Source organism: Mobula birostris, chromosome 6 (assembly GCF_030028105.1).
Source record: "Mobula birostris isolate sMobBir1 chromosome 6, sMobBir1.hap1, whole genome shotgun sequence".
Classification (NCBI taxonomy): Eukaryota; Metazoa; Chordata; class Chondrichthyes; order Myliobatiformes; family Myliobatidae; genus Mobula; species Mobula birostris.
In genome coordinates this window covers 53,541,758-53,566,086 of record NC_092375.1, presented here as the reverse complement: position 1 = coordinate 53,566,086, position 24,329 = coordinate 53,541,758, and the positions used below count along the sequence as shown (strand labels likewise).

General features: G+C 40.0%; 1 protein-coding gene across 1 annotated transcript in view; it reads left to right on the top strand.

The window, feature by feature from the left end:
• Positions 1-24,060, top strand: part of LOC140198686 (tRNA (cytosine(34)-C(5))-methyltransferase, mitochondrial-like) — a 38,904-nt gene extending 14,844 nt beyond the window's left edge. The window contains exons 4-5 of the mRNA XM_072259705.1: positions 23,057-23,133; positions 24,053-24,060. Coding sequence (XP_072115806.1) covers positions 23,057-23,133; positions 24,053-24,060 — 85 coding nt within the window. The remainder of the gene's footprint in view (positions 1-23,056; positions 23,134-24,052) is intronic.
• The last annotated feature ends 269 nt before the right edge of the window (positions 24,061-24,329 follow it).

Below are 24,329 nucleotides of genomic sequence, written 5' to 3'. Positions count from 1 at the left end.
TTTCATGCCTCCTTTTTCCTTCCTGTCAAGTCGTGCAATTTTGAAGTTTGATTTTTGCAGAGATTTTTAATTCAAATAACTGGAGTTTCAAAACCTCTGCAAGAAGATGATTAATAAGACAATATTGTTAAATGCCTTTGCATTATAGATACTGTGTAATTATACCACAACTTTAATTTCAGCTGTTTTTTCATGTGCAAAGGTAAATATTATTCCAAATCTCTCGCTCTGATTTGGTTATTTGCTTAGCATTTTAAGTACTGCTTACCTGACCACCTGTGATAGTAATTTCTTGCCTTTAATGTGTATATAACCTAAGTTGTGGTGATGGGTTTTGCAAAGCAGTGCCACCCTTCTTATCTATCCAAAGCCATGCAATTTCTAGGGAGACGCAGATTTTAAATAGTTTTATCTTAATTACAGCATCAAGCTTGTTTTAATCAGTTATTAATTATAAAACAACCATAATGTGCAGTTTAAATTTTGTAATTAGAATTAGGTAAAATAAGAAAAGACCTAGCAGCAACATGTAGAGTAATTTGTAAGGTCTTTAGTTACAAGAAATGTAAGCAAGCTGAATTTTGTGATAAATATTGGAAGAGGTTAAACAATGGAGATGTATTGCAACTAGAGTTCTCAAACTCACAGTTAATACCAACATTAGAAAATTGCTGCCTGAGGCATCCAGATCCTCCAAATGCTGGGCAAAGCACATATCTTACTTCCATAAGTACAACATGAAAGTGCTGTGTTCAATCTTAATTATACACACCAAATTAGGTTTGGGCCTCATCTATTCCAGAAGAACATTGTTTTAAGTTGTGATAGGTCTTAACTACAGGTGTCCCCCGCTTTTCGAACGTTCGCTTTACAAAACCTCACTGTTACGAAAGACCTACATTAGTACCCTGTTTTCGCATTCAGAAGGTGTTTTCACTGTTACGAAAAAAAATTCAGCATGTGATAAAAAATCACCGTGCGAAAAAATCAGTGCGCGATAAAAGGCAGAGCGCCCCGAGCAGCCGCTCTCCCCCAGATTCGGAACTGCTTTGCTTTAACACTTGCCTGTGAGCAGCTGTTTGCAAGATGAGTTCTATGGTATCGGAAAAGCCTGAAAGAGCTCGTAAGGGTGTTACACTTACGGTAAAACTAGACATAATTACGCGTTATGATCATGGTGAACGAAGAAAGGACAACGTGAGTTTGGCTTGTGGAAGCTGACGAACATGATGTTGAAGAGGTTTTGGCATCCCATGACCAAGAACTGACAGATGAAGAGCTGATGCAATTGCAAGAAAAAAGGGTAACAACGGAAAATGAATGAGTAATGATAAAGTACAACTTTAATTTTGAAAGGGTACGTCGGTTTAGGGGATATTTACAGGATGGTTTGAGTCCTTATTAAAGAACTGTGTGATAGAAAAATACGCGAGGCTCAGCAGTCAAACAAGCCTTCCACATCAGCCACAGCAGACGACGAACATCGAACCTTCGACATCGAGGTGGGCAGAGATAGAAGAAGATGAGCTGCCTGCTCTAATGGAAACAGGCGACAATATGACACCCCAGTGTCCCACCACCCCAACCCCCAGGCCACGGACAGATACCGATTCGTGGAGAATGCAAAGGTAACTGGGAGGCACACAGCACATCTTTAAGAAAAAAGCCGAAATAAACATGCTAATTAATTAGGTGCCGCCGACACGTAATTGTCGGCCCAGATCAGAGACGACACAATCGGAAATCGGCACTGATCTGGGCCGACAATTACGGGCGGCACCTAATTAATCAGCATGTTTGTTTCGGTTTTTTCTTAAAGATGTGCTGTGTACCTCCCGGCTACCGCTGGACCACTGCGTTCTTCGCGGCAATGTATCACTCAGTGGCCCGGAGGGTGGGGGCCACTGCACCACCCCAGCCTGCAACAAGTCTAACACACCATCATCAGTGTGCTGGGCAAGCTGTCTTCCCGATTCCCGTAAGTGATACTACACTCTACATACATTATTTCTACTTTATATAGGCTGTGTATTTTTACGTGTTATTTGGTATGATTTGGCAGCTTCATAGCTTAAAGGTTACTGGAGAGCGCTTGCGCATGTTTCTGCTGAGAGCGCTTGCGTGAGATTTTCTGCCGACGGCGCTTGCGTGCGATTTTCGCTACGGGGAGTAGTGCAGTAATGATTGTGGAAAAGTATTTCGACTTTATATAGGCTGTGTATATATCATATCATTCCTGCTTTTACCATGTGTTACTGTTATTTTAGGTTTTATGTGTTGTTTGGCATGATTTGGTAGGTTATTTTTGGGTCTGCGAACGCTCACAAAATTTTCCCATATAAATAAATCGTAATTGCTTCTTCGCTTTACGACATTTCGGTTTACGAACCGTTTCATAGGAATGCTCTACCTTCGGATGGCGGGGGAAACCTGTATTATCAAACAGTCTTGTTTCTTTTCTCACTTGTAACTAACTCAGTATTTTCTTCTCTTGACTTTTTCTTTTAACCTGACTTGAGATTGACAACGTATTCTAACCTATATCTTCTGGACTGGACAATGCAATCATCAATAATTTTCCACAGTAATTGATTAAGGCATTAAACAGTTGTTAAACTGTTTATACAAGTTCCAGATGCAGTGTACAGGCTCATATTTACAGTCTGTCAATATAAATTCTATGAAAAACTATGGTTAAGTGGAATGCAAATTATTGCTAATGAGAACAATATCCAGCCAGTATTTTTTTTTACGGAATGAAATCCTTAAATCCTTTCAGATTAGAGAATGGTGATTTTGCAACTGGGATCCACACGTGCATTTTCAATAGCACATGTCAGAGGGTACTGGCACTGACTGTTGAATTGTTATTTCTTTGTGTGCCCATCATTGTTTGCTCAACTTGAATTTATAAAAAATATTAGGGAAGCAATAAGTGTAAGCAATATTTGCAATATTGTGAGTAAGGTTATCAAATTTACAACTTTCTGATTTTAAATATGGTTAAATATTCAAAGATTTAAAACATCTTAACTTTATTGTTTTATTTAATGGTTTTAAAGATGTGGCTTAAATAATTGAACAATGTTAGAGGGAATTAGATACCAAAGTATGTATTTTTGGTTACTTCTGTATAAAACAAAACATTGCACCATTCAGCTATTTATAATGTGACTAATAAATTTATTGGCAATAATCTTTGTGATAGATTAATCATGAGGATTTCTTTATAGTCTTGGTAGTAATGTTGCTTTTTTGAAACAATTATTTTTCAAATAATACATTGCTATTAATTTTATTAAGTGATTTATTTCCACACTTTATGCAAAATAGATGAAAACTGATATTGGTGATAGCTGACTACTTTAGCTGCTTTCACGTGCTTTTGATTGGAACATATACCACCTTGAGGCCTAAATTACTGAACCCCAACTAAGTATGACACACAACTTACAGTACTGTGCAAGTCTTAGGCACACATATATGTATGTATGTATATTTGTGTGTATATCTATATATATCAATATAGGAATATAGAGATGTAGCTAGGGTATGTAAGACTTTTGCACAGTACTGTATTGTTAATCTGGTGGGACAAGGGTTGGTGGGAATGGCGAGGATGGAGCGTTGCAGGAGGGGTGTGGGACAAGGGTTGGTGGGAATGGCGAGGATGGAGCGTTGCGGGAGGGGTGTGGGACAAGGGTTGGTGGGAATAGTGAGGATGGAGCATTGCAGGAGGGGTGTGGGACAAGGGTTGGTGGGAATAGTGAGGATGGAGCATTGCAGGAGGGGTGTGGGACAAGGGTTGGTGGGAATAGCGAGGATGGAGCGTTGCGGGAGGGGTGTGGGACAAGGGTTGGTGGGAATGGCGAGGATGGAGCGTTGCAGGAGGGGTGTGGGACAAGGGTTGGTGGGAATGGCGAGGATGGAGCGTTGCGGGAGGGGTGTGGGACAAGGGTTGGTGGGAATAGTGAGGATGGAGCGTTGCGGGAGGGGTGTGGGACAAGGGTTGGTGGGAATAGTGAGGATGGAGCGTTGCGGGAGGGGTGTGGGACAAGGGTTGGTGGGAATGGCGAGGATGGAGCGTTGCAGGAGGGGTGTGGGACAAGGGTTGGTGGGAATGGCGAGGATGGAGCGTTGCAGGAGGGGTGTGGGACAAGGGTTGGTGGGAATAGCGAGGATGGAGCGTTGCGGGAGGGGTGTGGGACAAGGGTTGGTGGGAATAGTGAGGATGGAGCATTGCGGGAGGGGTGTGGGACAAGGGTTGGTGGGAATAGTGAGGATGGAGCGTTGCGGGAGGGGTGTGGGACAGATGACTGTGCCATGGGTGGAGGATGGCGCAATTGACAGACCCAGCATTGTGATAGCAGGCAAGGTCACTTGATTCCAAATAACTGGTTTATTGTACATTACCTAATATCTCTCTGCTGTTCCCCACTCTCCGCCTTCCACTTTTCCCAACCGTGATTCCCCTCTCCCTGCCCCCTTCCCACTTTCAGTCCACAATAGAGAACCATGTCAGAATTATAATCATTCACATATGTCATGTTTTTTTGTGGCAGCAGTACAGTGCAACACATAAAATTACTACAGTACTGTGCAAAAGTCTCGTTTCCTTAGCTAGATATACGTGCCTATGACTTTTGCACAGTCCTATACATCTGCATGTATTCTGTTTCACCTCCACTGGCTTGCTTCTACTGACAATTCCCAGTGCATTCAAAGAAAAATATTGAAATGAGTAAGTGCAGGGCTTCTACATGTGCATCATGAGGACTGAGCTGGTGGTGCATCACACTGCCAGTTTGCTCTAACCCTCTCTTTTACAGCATCAGCTCCATATCAAATTGCTACTTTTACAACCTGAACAGTATATTCTGTATTTAGTAGGAGATTCTGTTAACCCCTAATGCCATAGTCCTATTAACTTATATCTTAGCAAAGGGAGTAGAACCCTGAGTCATTTCTTTTGATGCTACTTTGTCTCTTCCAAACAATTTCTGAACAATCTTATTCAGTCATGTTTCCTTTTTTTCTTGGTCCACTTTAGTTCTAATTATGTATTAATTATTTATTTCTCATCTTTTGCTAATCATTTAGTCTCAATGGAATTGGAATAGAGCTTTCATTTGCAACATTAGTGCCATTTTTGTGCAAGAATAAATGGATTGTATCATGCGCCTGCAGTATTAGATGATAAGATCATAAGATATAGGAGCAGAAGTACACCATTTGGCCCATTAAGTCTGCTCTGCCTTTCAATCATGGGCTGATCCAATTCTTCCAGTCATCCCCACTCCCCTGCTTTCTCCCCATACCCTTTGATGCTCTGGCTAATCAAGAACCTATCTATCTCTGTCTTCAATGCACCCAATGACTTGACCTCCACAGCCACTCGTGGCAACAAATTCCACAGATTTACCACCCTCTGACTAAAGTAATTTCTCCGCATCTCTGTTCTAAATGGATGTCCTTCAATCCTGAAGTCGTGCCCTCTTGTCCTAGATTATATTTCTGATAATTCAGCATGTTCAGGATTTGGTGCTAGATTGGCAAGTTATCTGAACTGTTGAATGTTATTTCTCTTAATACCTCAACACTCCTTTAATTCACTTTGAACGCTATACATTTGCCAGTGGATTCGATAAGCTGAAAGGAAGTGTGGGAACAAGAAACTGCTATGTTGAAAGGGAACATGGAAGTTGGGGTCTGATGAGTGGGGAGAAGAACTCAGGAACTGGGGCTCCTGCGAATGGAGAGGGAGTATGGAAGATGCCCTGATGAGTGAGAAGTGAGTGTGGTAAACATTATCTGGAGAGCCAGTTGAGATTTCCAGATTGTCTAATAGTGAATGATCAGAGTTTCACTTCAAATAAGTATGCATTAAGGTTTTGCTGAGTTGTTTAATTACCTTCAGTTCCCAATCCTAGATTCATATATTGTACAGGATGTTATTGTGTTGTAACCTTGATCACAAATCCTCACAATAAAATTAAGAGCATCATAAAAGCACATTTTTATTGCACATGATTTTCCTTTCTCTAATCCTGAATGTACAGGATAAAACTTAACTTTTTAAATGAGTTCACGCTCGCCCTCATTATGGGAAGAAAATACCATAGCCATGTTTTCACTTTAAATCTATAAATATTAGTAGAACTCAATTAATTTTATGTGCAAATTGTAATGTACTGTAAATCTGGTTGCAGAGTATAGATGAAAATATACAGTTACCTATGTGAAAGTAGACCTGGAAATACACTCATTTTTTGGAATTAAAAAGTTATGGATTCTGTTTACGGGCTGGTTTGAAGTACTTCTGTATAACTTAGTTTTACAAGCACCAAGTTTAAAAAAAATGTGTATAAATAAGTTATTGAAATTTCAGCTGAATAGGGATAAAAATATTCATAGCAAACAAGACACTAAAAGTTTCTTCAAAGCTGTCTGAAGGGAAAATAAGCTAACTCTACCTTGAAAAACATCATCTTTTGATTTTTACTTCAGAATACTTTCTTGAAAAGCCAATGTAGTGGGATTTTTTCCAATGATATGAAATAGTGAAGCTTAGCCATCGATCTGATTAAAAACTATTTGGTATCAATTAACAATTTAAAATATTCTGAGGAGTAAGTGGCTTTCTAAGAACTTATAATATTTTGAAAACACTGGCATTAAATTCCAAATAAAGATGTTACTAGCCACAGATTTAAAATGTTCAGACTGATCCTCCTGTAGGGCACCTGAACTACATTTAACCATATAAATGTGTACGTCTGCAAAATGCACATTAACTAAGAGAGACGGGCTTTGTACTTAACATGCAGAAGAGCAAGGTTGTGTATACTAACCTCTCTTCCTGCACTACACTGCTGTCCAGGTTCACAGCAAGATCCTGGTAAAATGTAGTCCACATTTATTATAAAATTCACTATTGCCTTCAAAATGCCACCACAACCTTCGATGGACTTGGTTAAAAAGGGCCTTTGAAAATTAAGATGCATTAAGTTCTGACACTACGTTCATGGCCTACTGTCAGCAGTGATCCCAGCCCTCTTGTATATTTCTGAAGTCTGGACAACCTATAGCAGGATCTGAAGAGAATGGATAAGTAGCACCAGCATTATCTCCACAATATGCTGCTGATCCATTGAAATAACCAAATCAATATTAACATCCTCACCCAAGCCAACACCTCCAGAATTAATGCCCTCATTCCGCTTGGTCTGCTATGTTGCATAAACTGCATCACAGAAAAGGATGCTGTCTTTCAAGCTCTCCATGGAAGGAGATTACTAGGTGAATAGAGGAGACAAATTGAAAGAATGTGATCAAAGTTTCTTTGAGTAAGTGTTAACCTTCCCACTGACTCTTGGAGACATCTGGTCCATGACCGCACAGCGTGCAGAAGCAGCAATCAGGATGGTGTGAAGAATCTCAAGTCTGCATGGCGAGTTCCTTACATTTGATTACAAAATAATTTCCTTTTATTTGAGTAGTGTGATAAGATAATCATTCAAAAGCACATGATTAGTTATCAGATTGAGGTGACTAATATGTAACTGGAGGAACTTGACTGGAGTGATTTAAGGTGAAACACAACTGTGTAAGTTTTCATGTTTAAGTTTCTCCTCTTAAACTTTCAGCCAAGTAGGCTGTCTCATTCTCTGCCTCAAACTTTGTATATTTGGCAAAATATCTAAAATCTATCCTTAATAATTGGTATTTACTCTTGCAAATAGACCCATGCCATCTGGTGTAGTTTTACTGCCCAGTACTTCTGTCACTTATTGAGGAGTTCTGAATATAATAATCTAATGTGCCCAAGTCATCTGCACTTCCCTATATTTTTAATGGTTGATTGTTAAGCACAATCAAGATAGTTTGTTTTTGATTAAAATGTATATTGACCAATATGCAGTTGCTGATTGTTAGAGTGGATTTTTTTGGGATAGATGATTTGTTTACACTTAATGATTTTGGCCACCAGACTTCTATTTTAACTGTTTGACAAAGGGCTGTGAATTGAGTCCACCACAATGGGCTTCCTAAAAGGTGTAAATACCAGGTGCTTCTGGTGCCTGATGCTGTAGTTTCAAAGACAGTATTATCTATACATTATAAATATTAATCGTCTTCTATGTTAGCATGTGAAATGCCAAATAAATGTATTGTGGATGGAACTAAAGGCTGTGGATAACAACACAGACATGTTGGCGTCGGAAGGAAAGGATAGTGTGATATTTTGTATGTAACTTCAAAGGGAAGCATCGTCTATGCATTGTCTGTAACTTTTTAAGTAGCAATTGGCTTTGTGTTTAGCATATAAATATCATAGTCATAGTCATAGTCATACTTTATTGATCCTGGGGGAAATTGGTTTTCGTTACGGTTGCACCATAAATAATAAATAGTAATAGAACCATAAATAGTTAAATAGTAATATGTAAATTATGCCAGTAAATTATGAAATAAATCCAGGTCCAGCCTATCGGCTCAGGGTGTCTAACCCTCCAAGGGAGGAGTTGTAAAGTTTGATGGCCACAGGCAGGAATGACTTCCTATGACATTCTGTGCTGCATCTCGGAGGAATGAGTCTCTGGCTGAATGTACTCCTGTGCCCACCCAGTACATCATGTAGTGGATGGGAGACATTGACCAAGATGGCATGCAACTTAGACAGCATCCTCTTTTCAGGCACCACCATGAGAGAGTCCAGTTCCATCCTTACACCATCACTGGCCTTACGAATGAGTTTGTTGATTCTGTTGGTGTCTGCTACCCTCAGCCTGCTGCCCCAGTACACAACAGCAAACATGATAGCACTGGCCACCACAGACTTGTAGAATATCCTCAGCATCGTCTGGCAGATGTTAAAGGACCTCAGTCTCCTCAGGAAATAGAGACAGCTCTGACCCTTCTTATAGACAGCCTCAGTGTTCTTTGACCAGTCCAGTTTATTGTCAATTCGTATACCCAGGTATTTGTAATCCTCCACCATGTCCACACTGACCCCTTGGATGGAAGCAGGGGTCACCGGTACCTTAGCTCTCCTCAGGTCTACCACCAGCTCCTTAGACTTTTTCACATTAAGCTGCAGTTAATTCTGCTCACACCATGTGACAAAGTTTCCTACCGTAGCCCTGTACTCAACCTCATCTCCCTTGCTGATGCATCCAACTATGGCAGAGTCATCCGAAAACTTCTGAAGATGACAAGACTCTGTGCAGTAGTTGAAGTCCGAGGTGTAAATGGTGAAGAGAAAGGGAGACAAGACGGTCCCCTGTGGAGCCCCAGTGCTGCTGATCACTCTGTCGGACACACAGTGTTGCAAGCACACGTACTATGGTCTGCCAGTCAGGTAATCAAGAATCCGTGAGACCAGGGAAACATCCACCTGCATCGCTGTCAGCTTCTCCCCCAGCAGAGCAGGGCGGATAGTGTTGAACGCACTGGAGAAGTCAAAAAACATGACCCTCACAGTGCTCGCTGGCTTGTCCAGGTGGGCGTAGACACGGTTCAACAGGTAGACGATGGCATCCTCAACTCCTAGTCGGGGCTGGTAGGCGAACTGGAGGGGATCTAAGTGTGGCCTGATCATAGGCTGGAGCAGCTCCAGAACAAGTCTGTCCAGGGTCTTCATGATGTGGGAGGTCAATGCCACCATTCTGTAGTCATTGAAGCCGCTGGGGTGCGGCGTCTTCAGCACAGAGACTAGGCAGGACGTCTTCCACAGTACAGGAACCCTCCGGAGCCTCAGGCTCAGGTTGAATACATGGTGAAGTACTCCACATAGCTGAGGGGCACAGGCTGTGAGCACCCTGGTACTGACACCATCCGGTCCTGCAGCCTTGCTTGGGTTGAGACGTTTCAGCTGTCTTCTCACCTGTTCTGCCATGAAGCCCATCGTGGTGGTTTCATGTAGGGGAGCGGTATAGTCATGAGAGCAGGGTGGGGGACTGTGAGGAGGGGTAGGAGGGGAGAGTGGAATATGTGTTGGTTGGGGGCCGACAACAGATGGCTCACGTGGGGGATGGGCAGGGGTCACAATATCAAATCTGTTAAAGAACAGGTTAATTTCGTTGGTCCTGTCCACACTGCCTTCAGCTCCTCTGTTGCTAATTTGCTGAAACCCAGCGATGGCCCTCATCCCCCTCCAGACCTCTCTCATGTTGTTCTGCTGGAGTTTCCACTCAAGCTTCCTCCTGTACCTGTCTTTAGCCTCCCTGATCCTGGCTTTCAGGTCCCTCTATATTGCCCTCAGCTCCTCCCTATTTCCATCTCTAAACACCCGCTTTTTAGCGTTCAGTATGTCCTTAATGTCCTTTGTCACCCATGGCTTGTTGTTTGAATAACAAAGGACAGTTCTTGTCAGAACATTGCAGTCCACTCAGAAGTTAATGTAATCAGTGATGCATTCTGTGAGCCCATCAATATCCTCTCCATGTGGCTCACAGAGTGCCTGCCAGTCTGTCACCTCAAAACAACCCTGGATCACCTCATAAGCCTCCTCTGACCATTTCCTCACTGTCCTCAAGGTTGCAGGTTTACTCTTCCACCAGAGGCAGGTAGTAGGGTTTTAGATGCACCAGGTTGTGATCTGACCTTCCCAGTGGGGGGAGGGGAGAGGAGCTGTATGCGTCCTTAACGTTAGCGCACATCAAATCCAGAGTCCTCTCCCCTCGGGTTGTACAGCTCACATACTGCGTGAAGTTGGGCAGTGTTCTAGCCATGGTAACCTGGTTGAAGTCACATTGAGCCCACAGTTAACTAGCAGACCTTTCTGCGGAAAGCGTCTCCGTCCGTAAGATGCCTACTGTACCTTGTGTCGAACAAAGAAGCTGCTTTTTATCTACCAGTGACTCTGTCTCTCCGGTGATTTCATCCACGCTACAACACTGACGTCCTTACCACCTGTGTTGTAATGGGCTATAATTGAACTACCACTGGTCATGCAAGCCTTGCCTACAGTTAAAACAAATGGATAATATTCTGGTGTGACCTACCTGAACTTGGGGCTGAAAGATTCCAATAAACTTTATCTAATGACTGCTAGTAGAACTTATTCTCGCTCTTCTGCATGTCACATGTAAAGGTTGAAACAATGGCCTTGAAATTACCATTTTCAGTTTTTCCCCCAGTAAAATTAAATCTATTCTGCAGAAGATTTGAAAATCTGTACAGGTAAAATGTAATACTTGGTTATGTTAGAGGTGTGATACAGCCTCTGAATTTGGGTTTCTAGGAATCAAATTTTAATTGCTCTGAGTTTGTATCCAAATTCTGCACATTTCCATGAGGTGGCACTGTTGATCAGAGAGATTTTCTGACTAATAATTTTAAAGATAAAAAAACAAAATCAGCTTAGTTCATAATCATTTTAAAACAATAAACATTTAGAAATAGCAGATACTCAATGATAGCATTAGTTTTTACATATAAAATATGACTGTTGGAATAATATTCTTTGAAGGAATGTATATCCAACTTTATGGCAAATTGGATGCTGTCTGCTGTCAGTTACAGTTATATTTGAAGATCTGTTGCCAAAAAATCATGGCAGTCGGTTGGTCCACTGCTGTGACAATGATTGACACTAACCATCAAAAGTAGAATTTTTTCACTTGTGTATCTGAAAAGAATGTTTGGTCAGATATAGCAGTCAACAATTTGAAAGCGGGGAAAAGAATATTGGAGGTCCAGGCAGTGACTGATTATTTGACTATTGAAAGATGGTACCCTCAAATATAAATAATTCCATTTTGGCTGAATGCTCTTATGAACTAAACAACAGATCACCCATTCACAGACGTCCCACCCTGCAAAAACTCATTTCAGGGAGGTAGCACCCCCCCCCCACCCCACGGTCGACCTCCAAGGGTGTATGTAATACTTTGTTCAGTGATTTTGTCTAATCTGTAAACCAAGTTTGGTATATGCAGAAAATGTGACATTAAAATATGTACTTATATTATCATGTTTATTCTATTACAACTTAAAGCAAGTCTACAGGGAGCTTGGCCTCATCAAGTAGAACATCAATAGCGTAGCTCCTTAGCAGCCAGCCAGCTAGTTTAAATAATGTTAGCTATGCTAATAAACGAATGATGCCTGTTAAACTCACCACAACATGTCTTTTACATTTTAACCCACCATGGGCAATAGAAAAATTACTGTTGCAAACAGTGCAGTGAGCAACATTGTCATTATTTTTGAGGTCAACTGTAAAGCCCGCCCACAGAAAAAACTGATAGGTCTACTTAGCAGGGGTCTGCAATCATTTTTGCACTGCAGGCTGCTTTAATATTGACAATATTCTTGCCGACCAGCCAACGGGGGGCGGGGGTGTTAATCACAACCGGAATATAGGTGATAAGTTAATCGCATCATAACATTTTAAGTAACAATTGGATATTAAACACACAGCACGTATTTTCCCCATATGAACATATAAAATCATTGCAACACACCAATATCGCTGAATCAGTGGGAGCCCTGGGCTTGTTTTCCTGCAATAACACGGTCCCATCGAGGGTTGACGGGAGACAGTGATACTCGAAGGGGGTTCCTTGTGTCCAGTCTATTCCGCAATTTAGTTTTCGTTGCATTCATTGCAGAAAACTCCGCTTCACAGAGATATGTTGGAAATGGAAGCAATGTTTTCAGTGCTTTCGTGGCTATCTCAGGATATTCAGCCTTGACTTTGATCCAGAATGCCGGCAGAGATGTTATATCAAACATACTTTTTAGCCCATCGTCATTTGCAAGCTCGAGGAGTTGATCTTCTTCCCACGCTGACATGGACGATTCACCGGGGACATTCACAAATGGGTCACGGACCCATTCCTTTGCACGTCTCAAAAAATTCCCTCTCAAAAAATTCTATTTCTGGGATATTGTATATAACTTCTGGGCGTCGGGGAGCCACTATTGATATGCCGGAGACTCCCGGGACTTCCAGGAGAGGTGGGATGTCTGCATTCAATTACATTGAATTGGCACTATTCTGACAGTACTTTTTGGTATACTTTGGATATCAACTCTAAAAATACATCACATTGTTTCAGAAACTACTTTCTGCAATGCGTTTGTGCCCAATTAGGGACTTGAAAAGATAAAATATGATAACTAAAATTCAAATACCAATTCTTTAAAAGTGTTTTGTAATCAATGGAAATAACAATCAGAGTAAGCAAAGTAAAACAATTTCCTAACAAAGTGTCTTATTGAACTATGTATACTTTTCTAGCTTTTGCAACATGAATGATCATGCTTTATAAATTGTACAAAAGTAGCTCTATTTTTCAGGTACAGTGGTAAAAATGTGGACAAAATTTAACCAAGTGACTGCTCCTTTAAAATGTGTTACCAAAACTATTTGCTCACATTTATACAATTTTTAAAATCATCAAAATAAACTTGTTTGCTGCAGCACATACTATTTGAAGTGAATGTTTTGCTACATTTGTGTATTTTGTTGACTGAAAATTTGTCGCCTACAACACATTTATTACTTCATCCTAATACATGCTTAACAGTGATGCTGACACAGTCACCCTTTACTGGAAACTAGTTTCCAGTAGATAATGTCATACCCTTATTGAATCAGCTCCTTTTTACTTAATTGGTTGTTTTTCAGCAACTCACAATTCCAGAAACTAATTTAGAAGAAGATTTATATGGAGAGCTGCATACTGCAAAATTCCAAATACTACACTGTCTGGTAGAATAGTTAACTTTGAGATTTATTTCAGATGATTGCCATTTTATTGTTAATATTAATAATGGAATTAATTGCATATAAACTTTTTCCATTGGTTGATATGTTACATGTTGTTACATGTCAAATCCTATGTCTTCAGCATGCTGAAGTACCTTAATGGTAATTAATTTTGTATTCTAAACTGATGTGTATCTAACAGAGTTAGTAACACAGCTATTGCTTCAAAAGTCAAAGAAAATTTAAAGGTTTGTTTCATTTACATCCAAGCAACAATGGTTATTCAGGCTCCACAATTGGAATGCTTAAACTGGATTGAAAAATGCTATTAAGAAGCCCATGCATGTTTATTAAAAGGTTGATCTAAAATTGTAAACGTGTGGTATATATCTCTTGTTTATGTTTCTTGTGCTACTTAATACATTTCATTTCCTTAAGTCTACATTTTTCACATTGATCAGCAGTTGATATTAATCTGTTTATTTTAAATTGTTAAGCCCCTAATTAAAGCAATGCATGGTAAAAATTATGCAAATATAAAAAAGATGTTCTAAAAATAATCCAGAAGAACTGAAACCACAATTTTCTTCTTGATGGATTACTTTCATTAGACAACAGCCAGCAATGCACAGTTGTGAAACTTGTATGTGGCATAAGCTCACAATGTTAACTTCATTTGGGGAAAAATCTTTAAAATGAAACGTCTTCTAAATTTTCTAGTTTATTACTGACACAAACTCTAAGTTCGCTTGATTTTAAAATATATATATTTACTTCCAACCTCTTTCAGTATATCTACCTGTGGTTTAATATTGATAGAGCCAGAATGATTGAGATGTACTATGGCATGACTTGAAACACATTTTAGAATGTCCCAATAGAGAGAACTCTTTATCTAAAGATATTGCATAATGACAAAAATAATGTTTTTTTTCAATTTCTATTATGCATTTGACATAACTTATGTGACGTAACCTTTTACTGGTGACTTGCAGGTCAGCTCTTGAGGTGTTGTGTCCTGGAGGGACGATGGTTTATTCTACATGTACACTATCTCGAGCAGAAAATGATGATGTTGTGGCCTCTCTCCTGAATTCTTGTGACAACGTTCAGACTGTGGATTTAACAGACTTGGCATGTTCCCTTGTTCATAGCTTTACATTCGCTGAAGGTGTACAGCATGGACTGTTAGTTGTGCCTGAAAAGGATAAAACTTGGGGCCCAATGTATGTCAGCAAATTATGGAAGACACATTGACTTGAAATCGAGGTATGAGCTCAAAAGATGGATATGCATGATGATAATATAATAGGCTGAGCTAATTTAAGACTTTTGTAAATACTTAAGTTAACTTGCAGAAATTTTAAAAATTGCCTCAAATAATTGTATACATTAATAAAATTCAATTTTTCAGATGTGAATGATTTACAGAATTATTAATAATTTTTTGTAATTATTTAAAAAGGAAAGATTGTTAACTTATAATAAATTACAGAATATGGTACTATTTTACTATTTTGTAAAATATGATGTTTTGTGCCTGAAGTAGTTCTGGTGTTATTTTGCTGAAAACCATGATAGAAATTGTGTGGAGTACCAGAATTGTCATTTACAGTTAATGAGATTCCAGGTAATGCAAAGATCAGTAATTTCCTGAAGCCTAATACAGGTTTCCCCCGCCATCCGAAGGTAGAGCGTTCCGTTGAAACAGTTCGTAAGCAGGAACGTCGTAAAGTGAAAAAGCAATTGCCATTTATTTATATGGGAAAAATTTGTGAGCGTTCGCAGACCCAAAAAATAACCTACCAAATCATGCCAAATAACACATAAAACCTAAAATAACAGTAACATATAGTAAAAGCAGGAATGATATGATAAATACACAGCCTATATAAAGTAGAAATACTTTTCTACAATCATTGCCGCACTGTCCACCTTAGCGAAAATCTCGCGCAAGCGCTCTCGGCAGAAACGGCTGCTCACAGGCACGTGTTTCAGCAATGCCGGCTAGAATGTAGTTCCGGGTGAGGAGCTTGGCTGCTCGGGGCGCACTGCCTTTTTTCGTATCAGTGAAAACACCTTCTGTTAGTGAAAACAGGTAACTAATGTAGGTCTTTCGTAACAGCGAGGTTTCGTAAAGTGAACATTCAAAAAGTGGAGGACACTTGTATTCTGTATCCCATGGTGCTTAAAGGAGTAGCCCTAAAAATTGTGGGTATTTTCCAAGATTTTTTAAACTTTGGAGTCATTCCATTGGATTGGAGAAAAAGCTGACAATACCCTAAAAAGTGGAGAGGAGCATGGATATCTTGTTTCATTTATATAGGGCTTTGTTAAGGAAGTACCTTGAGTATTGAGGCAACACACATCAAAGTTGCTGGTGAAACCAGCAGGCCAGGCAGCATCTCTAGGAAGAGGTACAGTTGACGTTTCAGGCTGAGACCCTTCGTCAGGACTAACTGAAGAAAGAGCTAGTAAGAGATTTAAAAGTGGGAGGGGGAGGGGGAGATCCAAAATGATAGGAGAAGACAGGAGGGGGAGGGATGGAGCCAAGAGCTGGACAGGTGATTGGCAAAAGAGGTATGAGAGGATCATGGGACAGGAGACCCAGGGAGAAGGAAAAGGGGGAGGGGGGGAAAAAGCTCAGAGGATAGGCAAGATGTATAGTCAGAGGAACAGAGGGAGAAAAAGGAGGGTGAGAGAAAGAATGTGTTTATATAAATAACGGATGGGGTACGAGGGGGAGGTGGGGCATTAGCGGAAGTAAGAGAAGTCAATGTTCATGCCATCAGGTTGGAGGCTACCCAGACGGAATATGAGCTGTTGTTCCTCCAACCTGAGTGTGGCTTCATCTTTACAGTAGAGGAGACCATAGATAGACATGTCAGAACGGGAATGGGATGTGGAATTAAAATGTGTGGCCACTGGGAGATCTTGAGTATTGTCGTGTCGACCTTGAGTATTGAGTTCAGTTTTGGACTTTATGTGAAGAAGGTTGTTTTTGCTGTGGAGGGAGTTTTAGCAAAAGTCGACAGACTAATTCCTAGGACGGCAGGACTGATGTATGAAGAGAAGTGGTCAATTGGGCTTACATTCTCAGAATTTAGATGTTTGAGAGGGAAATTTTACAAATGCTAACAGGACTAGACAGATTAGATGCAGGAATGATGTTGCTGATGGCAGGGTAGTCCAGGACCAGGAGTCACAATGTAGAGCTGAGGACAATTTACTGACAATTTACTTCACCATGAGGGTGGTAAACCTGTGGAACTCTCCATCAGAAAAAGCTGTTGAAAGAAAATAATTAAATATTCAAGGAGGAATTTGATGTACTGTATTTCTTAGAGTTAAAGGATTAAGAAATATGGAGAGAAAGCTAGGAACAGGACGCTGAAATTGGATGCTGAGCCATGATTGTATTGAATGGCAGAGCAAGCTCAAATGGTCAAGGGGTTACTACTGCAGGTAGCTTCAGTTTTATGTTACTGTGCCGATTAACTCATAAATTTAATTAAATACAACTGACATCAAACCTAAAAGTCTGCCAACAATACTTCGTAAACCATTATTCAACATTTTAAAGTAAGGAGCTATTTTGAATTTTGATAATGGTTTGTGTAAATGTGAAAACTATTTAAAGGAAATCTGTGAATATTTAATATATTTATATTCATACACATTAACGGTAATAAATTCATGTTGGTAAAGAAACAGAACTAGCAAAAGAGGAAGGATTTTGTGCATTATTTTACAACTGCAAATAATTTGGTAATTCAAAGAAAGCTGAATGCATCTACAAAGAATACTTAGAAATGAGTAAATAGGATATGTCTGTATGACAATTTGTTTCACTTTCAATTTCAATTTACAAATCTCAAAATCACAAACAATACGTTCTGGAAATAATTAACCATTATTCAAATTCAGGAAGAGGCTCTGAATAAATGTCTTTAAATATTGCTATTAATTTGAGCAGTTCTTTTTGTTAGTGCTAAATGCCATGTCAGTGTTATCTAGTAAGATGAAAAGGTGTAAATTAGGTTAGTCTTTAAATTCTTTTTTAACTCTTAGTTTTCATATCACCAGCAATGCATTTAGTTAACCACCTGGAGTGACAAAATATCATCAATTTCCCAGAGAAAAAAAATCAAGAACACACACTTTACCATCTCTGGAGAAAAGGTTTCCTTTCTCTGTTGTAATACTACAGCATTCATTTTTTGAACTGGTGATTTATTTTGGGCACGGAAGAGAGATGATTCTGTTACTATTCAATATGCTTGACCCATCTTCACCATTTAGCAAAAGGAAAATATAATCATAAAAAATTTTATACAGTTTCTCCACACAATTACTTTTGTACATTTCATTAATAGAACATAGAATAGTACAGCACAATACAGGCCCTTCGGCCCACAATGTTGTGCCGACCCTTAAACCCTGCCTCCCGCATAACCCCCCACCTTAAATTCCTCCATATACCTGTCTAGTAGTCTCTTAAATTTCACTAGTGTATCTGCCTCCACCGCTGACTCAGGCAATGCATTCCACACACCAACCACTCTCTGAGTAAAAAACCTTCCTCTAATATCCCCCTTAAACTTCCCACCATTTACCTTAAAACCATGTACTCTTGTATTGTGCAGTGGTGCCCTGGGGAAGAGGCTGTCCACTCTATCTATTCTTCTTAATATCTTGTATACCTCTATCATGTCTCCTCTCATTCTCCTTCTCTCCAGAGAGTAAAGCCCTAGCTCCCTTCATCTCTGATCATAATGCATACTCTCTAAACCAGGCAGCATCCTGATAAATCTCCTGTGTACTCTTTCCAATGCTTCCACATCTTTCCTATAGTGAGGCGACCAGAACTGGACACAGTAATCCAAGTGTGGCCAAACCAGAGTTTTATAGAGCTGCATCATTACCCCATGGCTCTTAAACTCTATCCCTCAACTTATGAAAGCTAACGCTCCATAAGCTTTCTTAACTACTCTATCTACCTGTGAGACAACTTCCAGGGATCTGGGGACATGTACCCCCAGATCCCTCTGCTCCTCCACACTACCAAGTATCCTGCCATTTACTTTGTACTCTGCCTTGGAGTTTGTCCTTCCAAAGTATACCACCTCACACTTCTCCGGGTTGAACTCCATCTGCCACTTCTCAGCCCACTTCTGCATCCTATCAATGTCTCTCTGCAATCTTCGACCATCCTCTACACTACCAACAACACCACCAACCTTTGTGTCGTCTGCAAACTTGCCAACCTACCCTTCTACCCCCACATCCAGGTCGTTAATAAAAATCACGAAAAGTAGAGATCCCAGAATCGATCCTCGAGGGACACCACTAGTCACAATCCTCCAATCCGAATGTACTCCCTCCACCACAACTCTCTGCTTTCTGCAGGCAAGCAAATTCTGATTCCATCTGGTCAAACTTCCCTGGATCCCATGCCTTCTGACTTTCTGAATAAGCCTGCCATGTGGAACCTTGTCAAATACCTTACTAAAATTCATGTAGATCACATCCACTGCACTACCCTCACCTATATGCCTGGTCACCTCCTCAAAGAACTCTATCAGGCTTGTTAGATACATAGTAAATAAATATTAACAAAGTTGTTAATATTAACATATTAGTTCATATTAACATATTAACAAATAGTAAAGACCCATATTTATTGATGCAGACAGAAGATATCAATAACTTCAGATTTTTCCAGGAGGTCATTATGGCTGTGTCCCACCCTTTTCAAATCCTGTACCTGAGGAAACAATGCCACCTTTTTTAATCTGGGTGTTGCAGCTGAACTAAAATTGTATTAAATTGACTTTTTTTCTTACATCCTTCACATATATGAGTAAAAATCTTTATGTTGTGTCTCCATCTAAATGTGCCATGTGCAATCACAGTAATTTATAATAAATAGAACAGTCAATGTAATATAGAGTACACTCAAATCACCGTGAGTTAATCAGTCTGATGACCTGGTGGAACAAGCTGTCCCGGAAGAAGTTGGTCCTGGCTTTTATGCTGCGGTACTGCTTCCCGGATGGTAGCAGCTGGAATAGATCGTGGTTGGGATGGCTTGGGTCCCCAATGATCCTACGGGCCCTTTTTACACACCTGTCCTTGTAAATGTCCTGAATCATGGGACATTCACAACTACAGATGCGCTGAGCCATCCGCACCACTCTCTGCAGAATCCTGCGATTAAGGGAGGTACTGTTCCCATACCAGGCAGTGACGCAGCCAGTCAGGAAGCTCTCAATTATTCCCCTGTAGAAACTTCCTAGGATTTGGGGCCCCATACCAAACTTCCTCAACCGTCTGAGGTGGAAGTGGCGCTGTTGTTCCTTTTTCACCACACAGCTGGTGTGTACAGATCACGTGAGGTCCTTGGTGATGTGGATGCGGAGGAACTTGAAGCTGTTTACCCTTTCAAACCCAGATCCATTGCTGTCAATAGGGGTTAGCATCAAATATGGAAGTTTAATGTTGCATTGGAAATAATAATCCTAATTGTATGACTCTGTAGAAACTTAGTCCAATGCTTGTTGGACATGCTCAGAACTACCACTAATTTGTCAGTACCACTCTGGAACAGGTCAGGTATGTGAAATAGAAAATTAAACCCCTTTTACAATATATAAAAATGTTGCACAGAATGAGACTGACACAAAGCATATGATGTCTTTATATCCCTATTCACACTCTCCTTATCCAGCCAGTCATGTATGGTCTAGTTTTCTTTTTCTCCCCCAGAGACTGATATGTGGAAATACTTGAACAAACCTTCCAAATAATTTGGATTAGGAATCCTTATCATTGGCAGCATACAGTGGAGTAGAAAAGTCTTTATTCATTCTTTAGTAATTATAATTTTGTTTGAATAACAAGTGGAAAATGTTAGCAGAAGTACCTTCAGTGTGTTTGTAGCATTTTCTTATTACACGGATAATTGTAAGAGTTGCAATTTACCTTGTATTGGATTTTGAACTTGAAATGAGTTAGTGATCTGTGTATTGTCATTTATAGAAGAAATATACTATAATGTTGAGCAGTAATTCAGAGTCTGGTGCAGTCTTCATGTGTCATCCAGATTCATGTGTTACTTCACACAGCTCCAAGCAATCCTAGAGCTGGCCATGCAGTTTAATAGAGCTCAGCCCCTGCATACACTGGGCTTCTATCCTTTCCGATACTGATCTGAGGTCCAACAGTGATTCCCTTTCATATCTGATGGTCAATTTGCAATTAACTTCTCTAAATGAAGATTTGCATGCTACCTATCTGTCCATTGGTGAAATCCAATTGGTAAATGTTTATTTTACAAAATGTTTATTTTGTCAGCCTATTAAGGAATACGAGACAGAAAAGTTTGCAAATAAATTTCAGAGCTTAGGCTGTTAAAACCTTAAACCACAGTCACCACCAGTGCAAGGATTATATTTGGGGATGAATAAGAAGCCAATATGAATTCAACTCTGGAACTAGATTTCAACTTGCGATCTCTGTTAAAAAGAAACTTTTTCAACCAACTTGCAGCTTATAACAAGCGAACACTGAAATGGCATTGGAGAGACAAGGAACCTATATCTGAACCTATGTGTCTGTCCTACAACAAGCTTTTCATGATATCTGTTCCTCACCATACTTGTGCAAAGGGTGCCATGATAGCATAGGAGTTAGTGGGATGCCATTACAGCTTGTGGTGTTGGAGTTTGGAGTTCAATCCTGGCGTCCTCTGTAAGGAGTTTGTATGTCCTCCCCATGCAAAGCGTGTGCTGCAGTTCCCTCCCACAGTCCAAAGATGTACCAGTTAGTAGGGTAATTGGACATTATAAATTGTCCCATGATTAGGCCGGGGTTATATTGCTGAGTTGCTGGCAGCATGGCTAGAATGGCCTATTCCACACTGGGTGTCTTAATAACTAAATGAATGTGCATAATCTTGTTTTGACTTGACAAAGAGTAAATCATCTGATTCTTGAAAAGTAGTTGTATTCTGTACATTAAAATTTGACGAAGAAATTTATTGTATCCAGCAGGCTGCTTTTTTTTTTAAAGCATTCTTAATAATGATGTTGCTCTGGAAAGAAATGCAAGCTTTATATTTTTCTAATATACTATATTTTTCATGTAGTTACAGAGTCATAAAGCACTACAGCACAGAAACAGGCCATTCAGCCCATCCAGTCCATGCTGAACTGTTAGTCTGCACAGTCGCATCAACCTGCAGCTGGAATATAGCCCTGCGCTTCTCTCCCTTCCATGTACTTATTCAAGCTTCCCTTAAGTGTTGAAATAGCACCTGTATCCATGATTTACGCTGACAGCTGGTTCTACGCACTGAGTGATGAAGGATCCCCCTCATGTTCCCTTTAAACATTCTACCTTTCGCACTGAATCCATGACCTCTAGTTCTAGTTTCACACAACCTTAGGGTAAATGCAGGTAGAATTTTCACTATCTGTACCACTCATAATTGTATATACCTCTATCAATTCGCACCTCATTCTCTTAATGCTCCAGGGAATAAAGTCCTAACGTATTCAACCTTTCCCTATGATTCAGATTCTCAAGTCTCGGTAATATCCCTGTAAATTTTCTCCTTCAATCTTATTGATACATTTCTTGCAGTTAGTTGACCAGAACTGGACATAATGCTCCAAATTAGGCCTCACCAATGTCTTGTACAATTTCAACATAACATTCCAACTCCTGTAACCAATACTTTGATATATGAAGACCAAATTCAGCAGGTCATGTTTTAGTAATGTCATTGTTACACTGATACTCATCAGCTCACTGAACACAGGTCTGGGGCACATCTAAGAAACATGGTTCAGTTGCTTACTAGATAAATTTACTGAACCATTAGGGTTTTATAGGAGAATATTTTCCATATTTGTGAGCTCAATTCATCATTGGAATATATCTCATTTGACATGCATTAGTCCTGGCTTACACTATGATTCATTCTGAACAGGTTATGGGAGGAACAGCCTTATTGTTATTGAATTCTAATAACATTCCCATAGCCTACTTTCCATACTATGTGATGGGCCTCAGCAACTTGTCATCTTCAGCTGATATTAGCACTTCAATTCATTTCTGGGACAGCGCAGGCCATCTGGGGAGCACAAGTAATGGGCATGCTACAGAAAGCAATGACAAGCTGCCTCAACACAGAATGCTTTTGATGGATATGGGAAAGAATAGCCTTCAATGTGAGACAGGGATATGTCTGGCTTCTATTGTGGTGTAAAGCTGCAGTTACGATAGAATTATTTAACTAATATGTCTGTTTCTCTGGATTCTTAACAACAGCGAAAGCCATTCATTAAAACTTCCCAGGGTATTTCTAATGAGAAAAAGAAACCTAAAAAGATTATCAAATTTAACAGGTAAAACCTTGGAGTGCCATTATTTTCATTTTTACTCTGTTCATTCATGAAGTATTTTATACCTTGTAAGAAACTCTATATTCAGTAAGTATTTAAAACTGTTATATTCCTTCCCTAAAGCTGTACTGTATCCTTTTTTCTTCCATATAGATTGACCCGAACTATCATCTTCAGTAGTGACCAACTAAAGAGTGCAAATCACTCTGAACTGTAGAGTTGTTAATGCAGATTTACATAAAATCCAGCAATCAGAAGCAAACTGGTCAGCCTAGTAATCTGCATCCGTAGGTACACTCAACATTAAATGCTGTATCATTAGCACTACAGTTTAGCAAACACTGACTACTTTGACCATTTTGCACTAAACTGGACTTGTTTTTATTTCCTTGTAAAAATTATGTATAATTATGTTGATTTTTTTCTGTGAATACTGCTATGTGATGCTATGTGCCTTTGATGCTACTGAAGGTCGTGAGTTCGAGCCCCAGCTGAGGCAGCGTGTTGTATCCTTGAGCAAGGCACTTAACCACACAATGCTCTGCGCCGACACTGGTGCCAAGCTGTATCGGCCCTTGCCCTTCCCTTGGACAACGTCGGTGTTGTGGAGAGGGGAGACTTGCAGCATGGGTAACTGCCAGTCTTCCATACAACCTTGCCCAGACCTGTGCCCTGGAGAGTGAAGACTTTCCAGGCACAGATCCGTGGTCTCGCAAGACTAATGGATGCCTTTATCTGTGCCTTTGATGCTACTGCAAGTAAGATTTTTTGTTGCACCTCTGCATATATGTACTTGTGCATCTAACAATAAACCTGGCTTTTGAATTTGACTTCAGCTCGCTCTTCCCCATCCATGCATCTCTAAACTCATCAGCTATACATGCTTTATCCACTTATGATTCACATTCTCTGTTGCTTTTAGTATGGTGAATTGTGTGTTGCTGTCCAAGGTGCTCAAGGAAAAAAAAATTACATAATCAGTGTGTTTCACTATTTACCCACTTCAGGTTGTTGAATTTATGTTGGCATTGGTCTGCACTTAAAAGAAAGAGGTGCATTGCATTCAGATCCACTAACACCTCCTTCCTCCAGCACCTGAGACTAATTTTTGTGGACACATACAACTGTTCACTAATGGTTGTCCTAACCACTACACATGCATTTCCAATATACTCAGCTATATTGATATCAATGTCAAT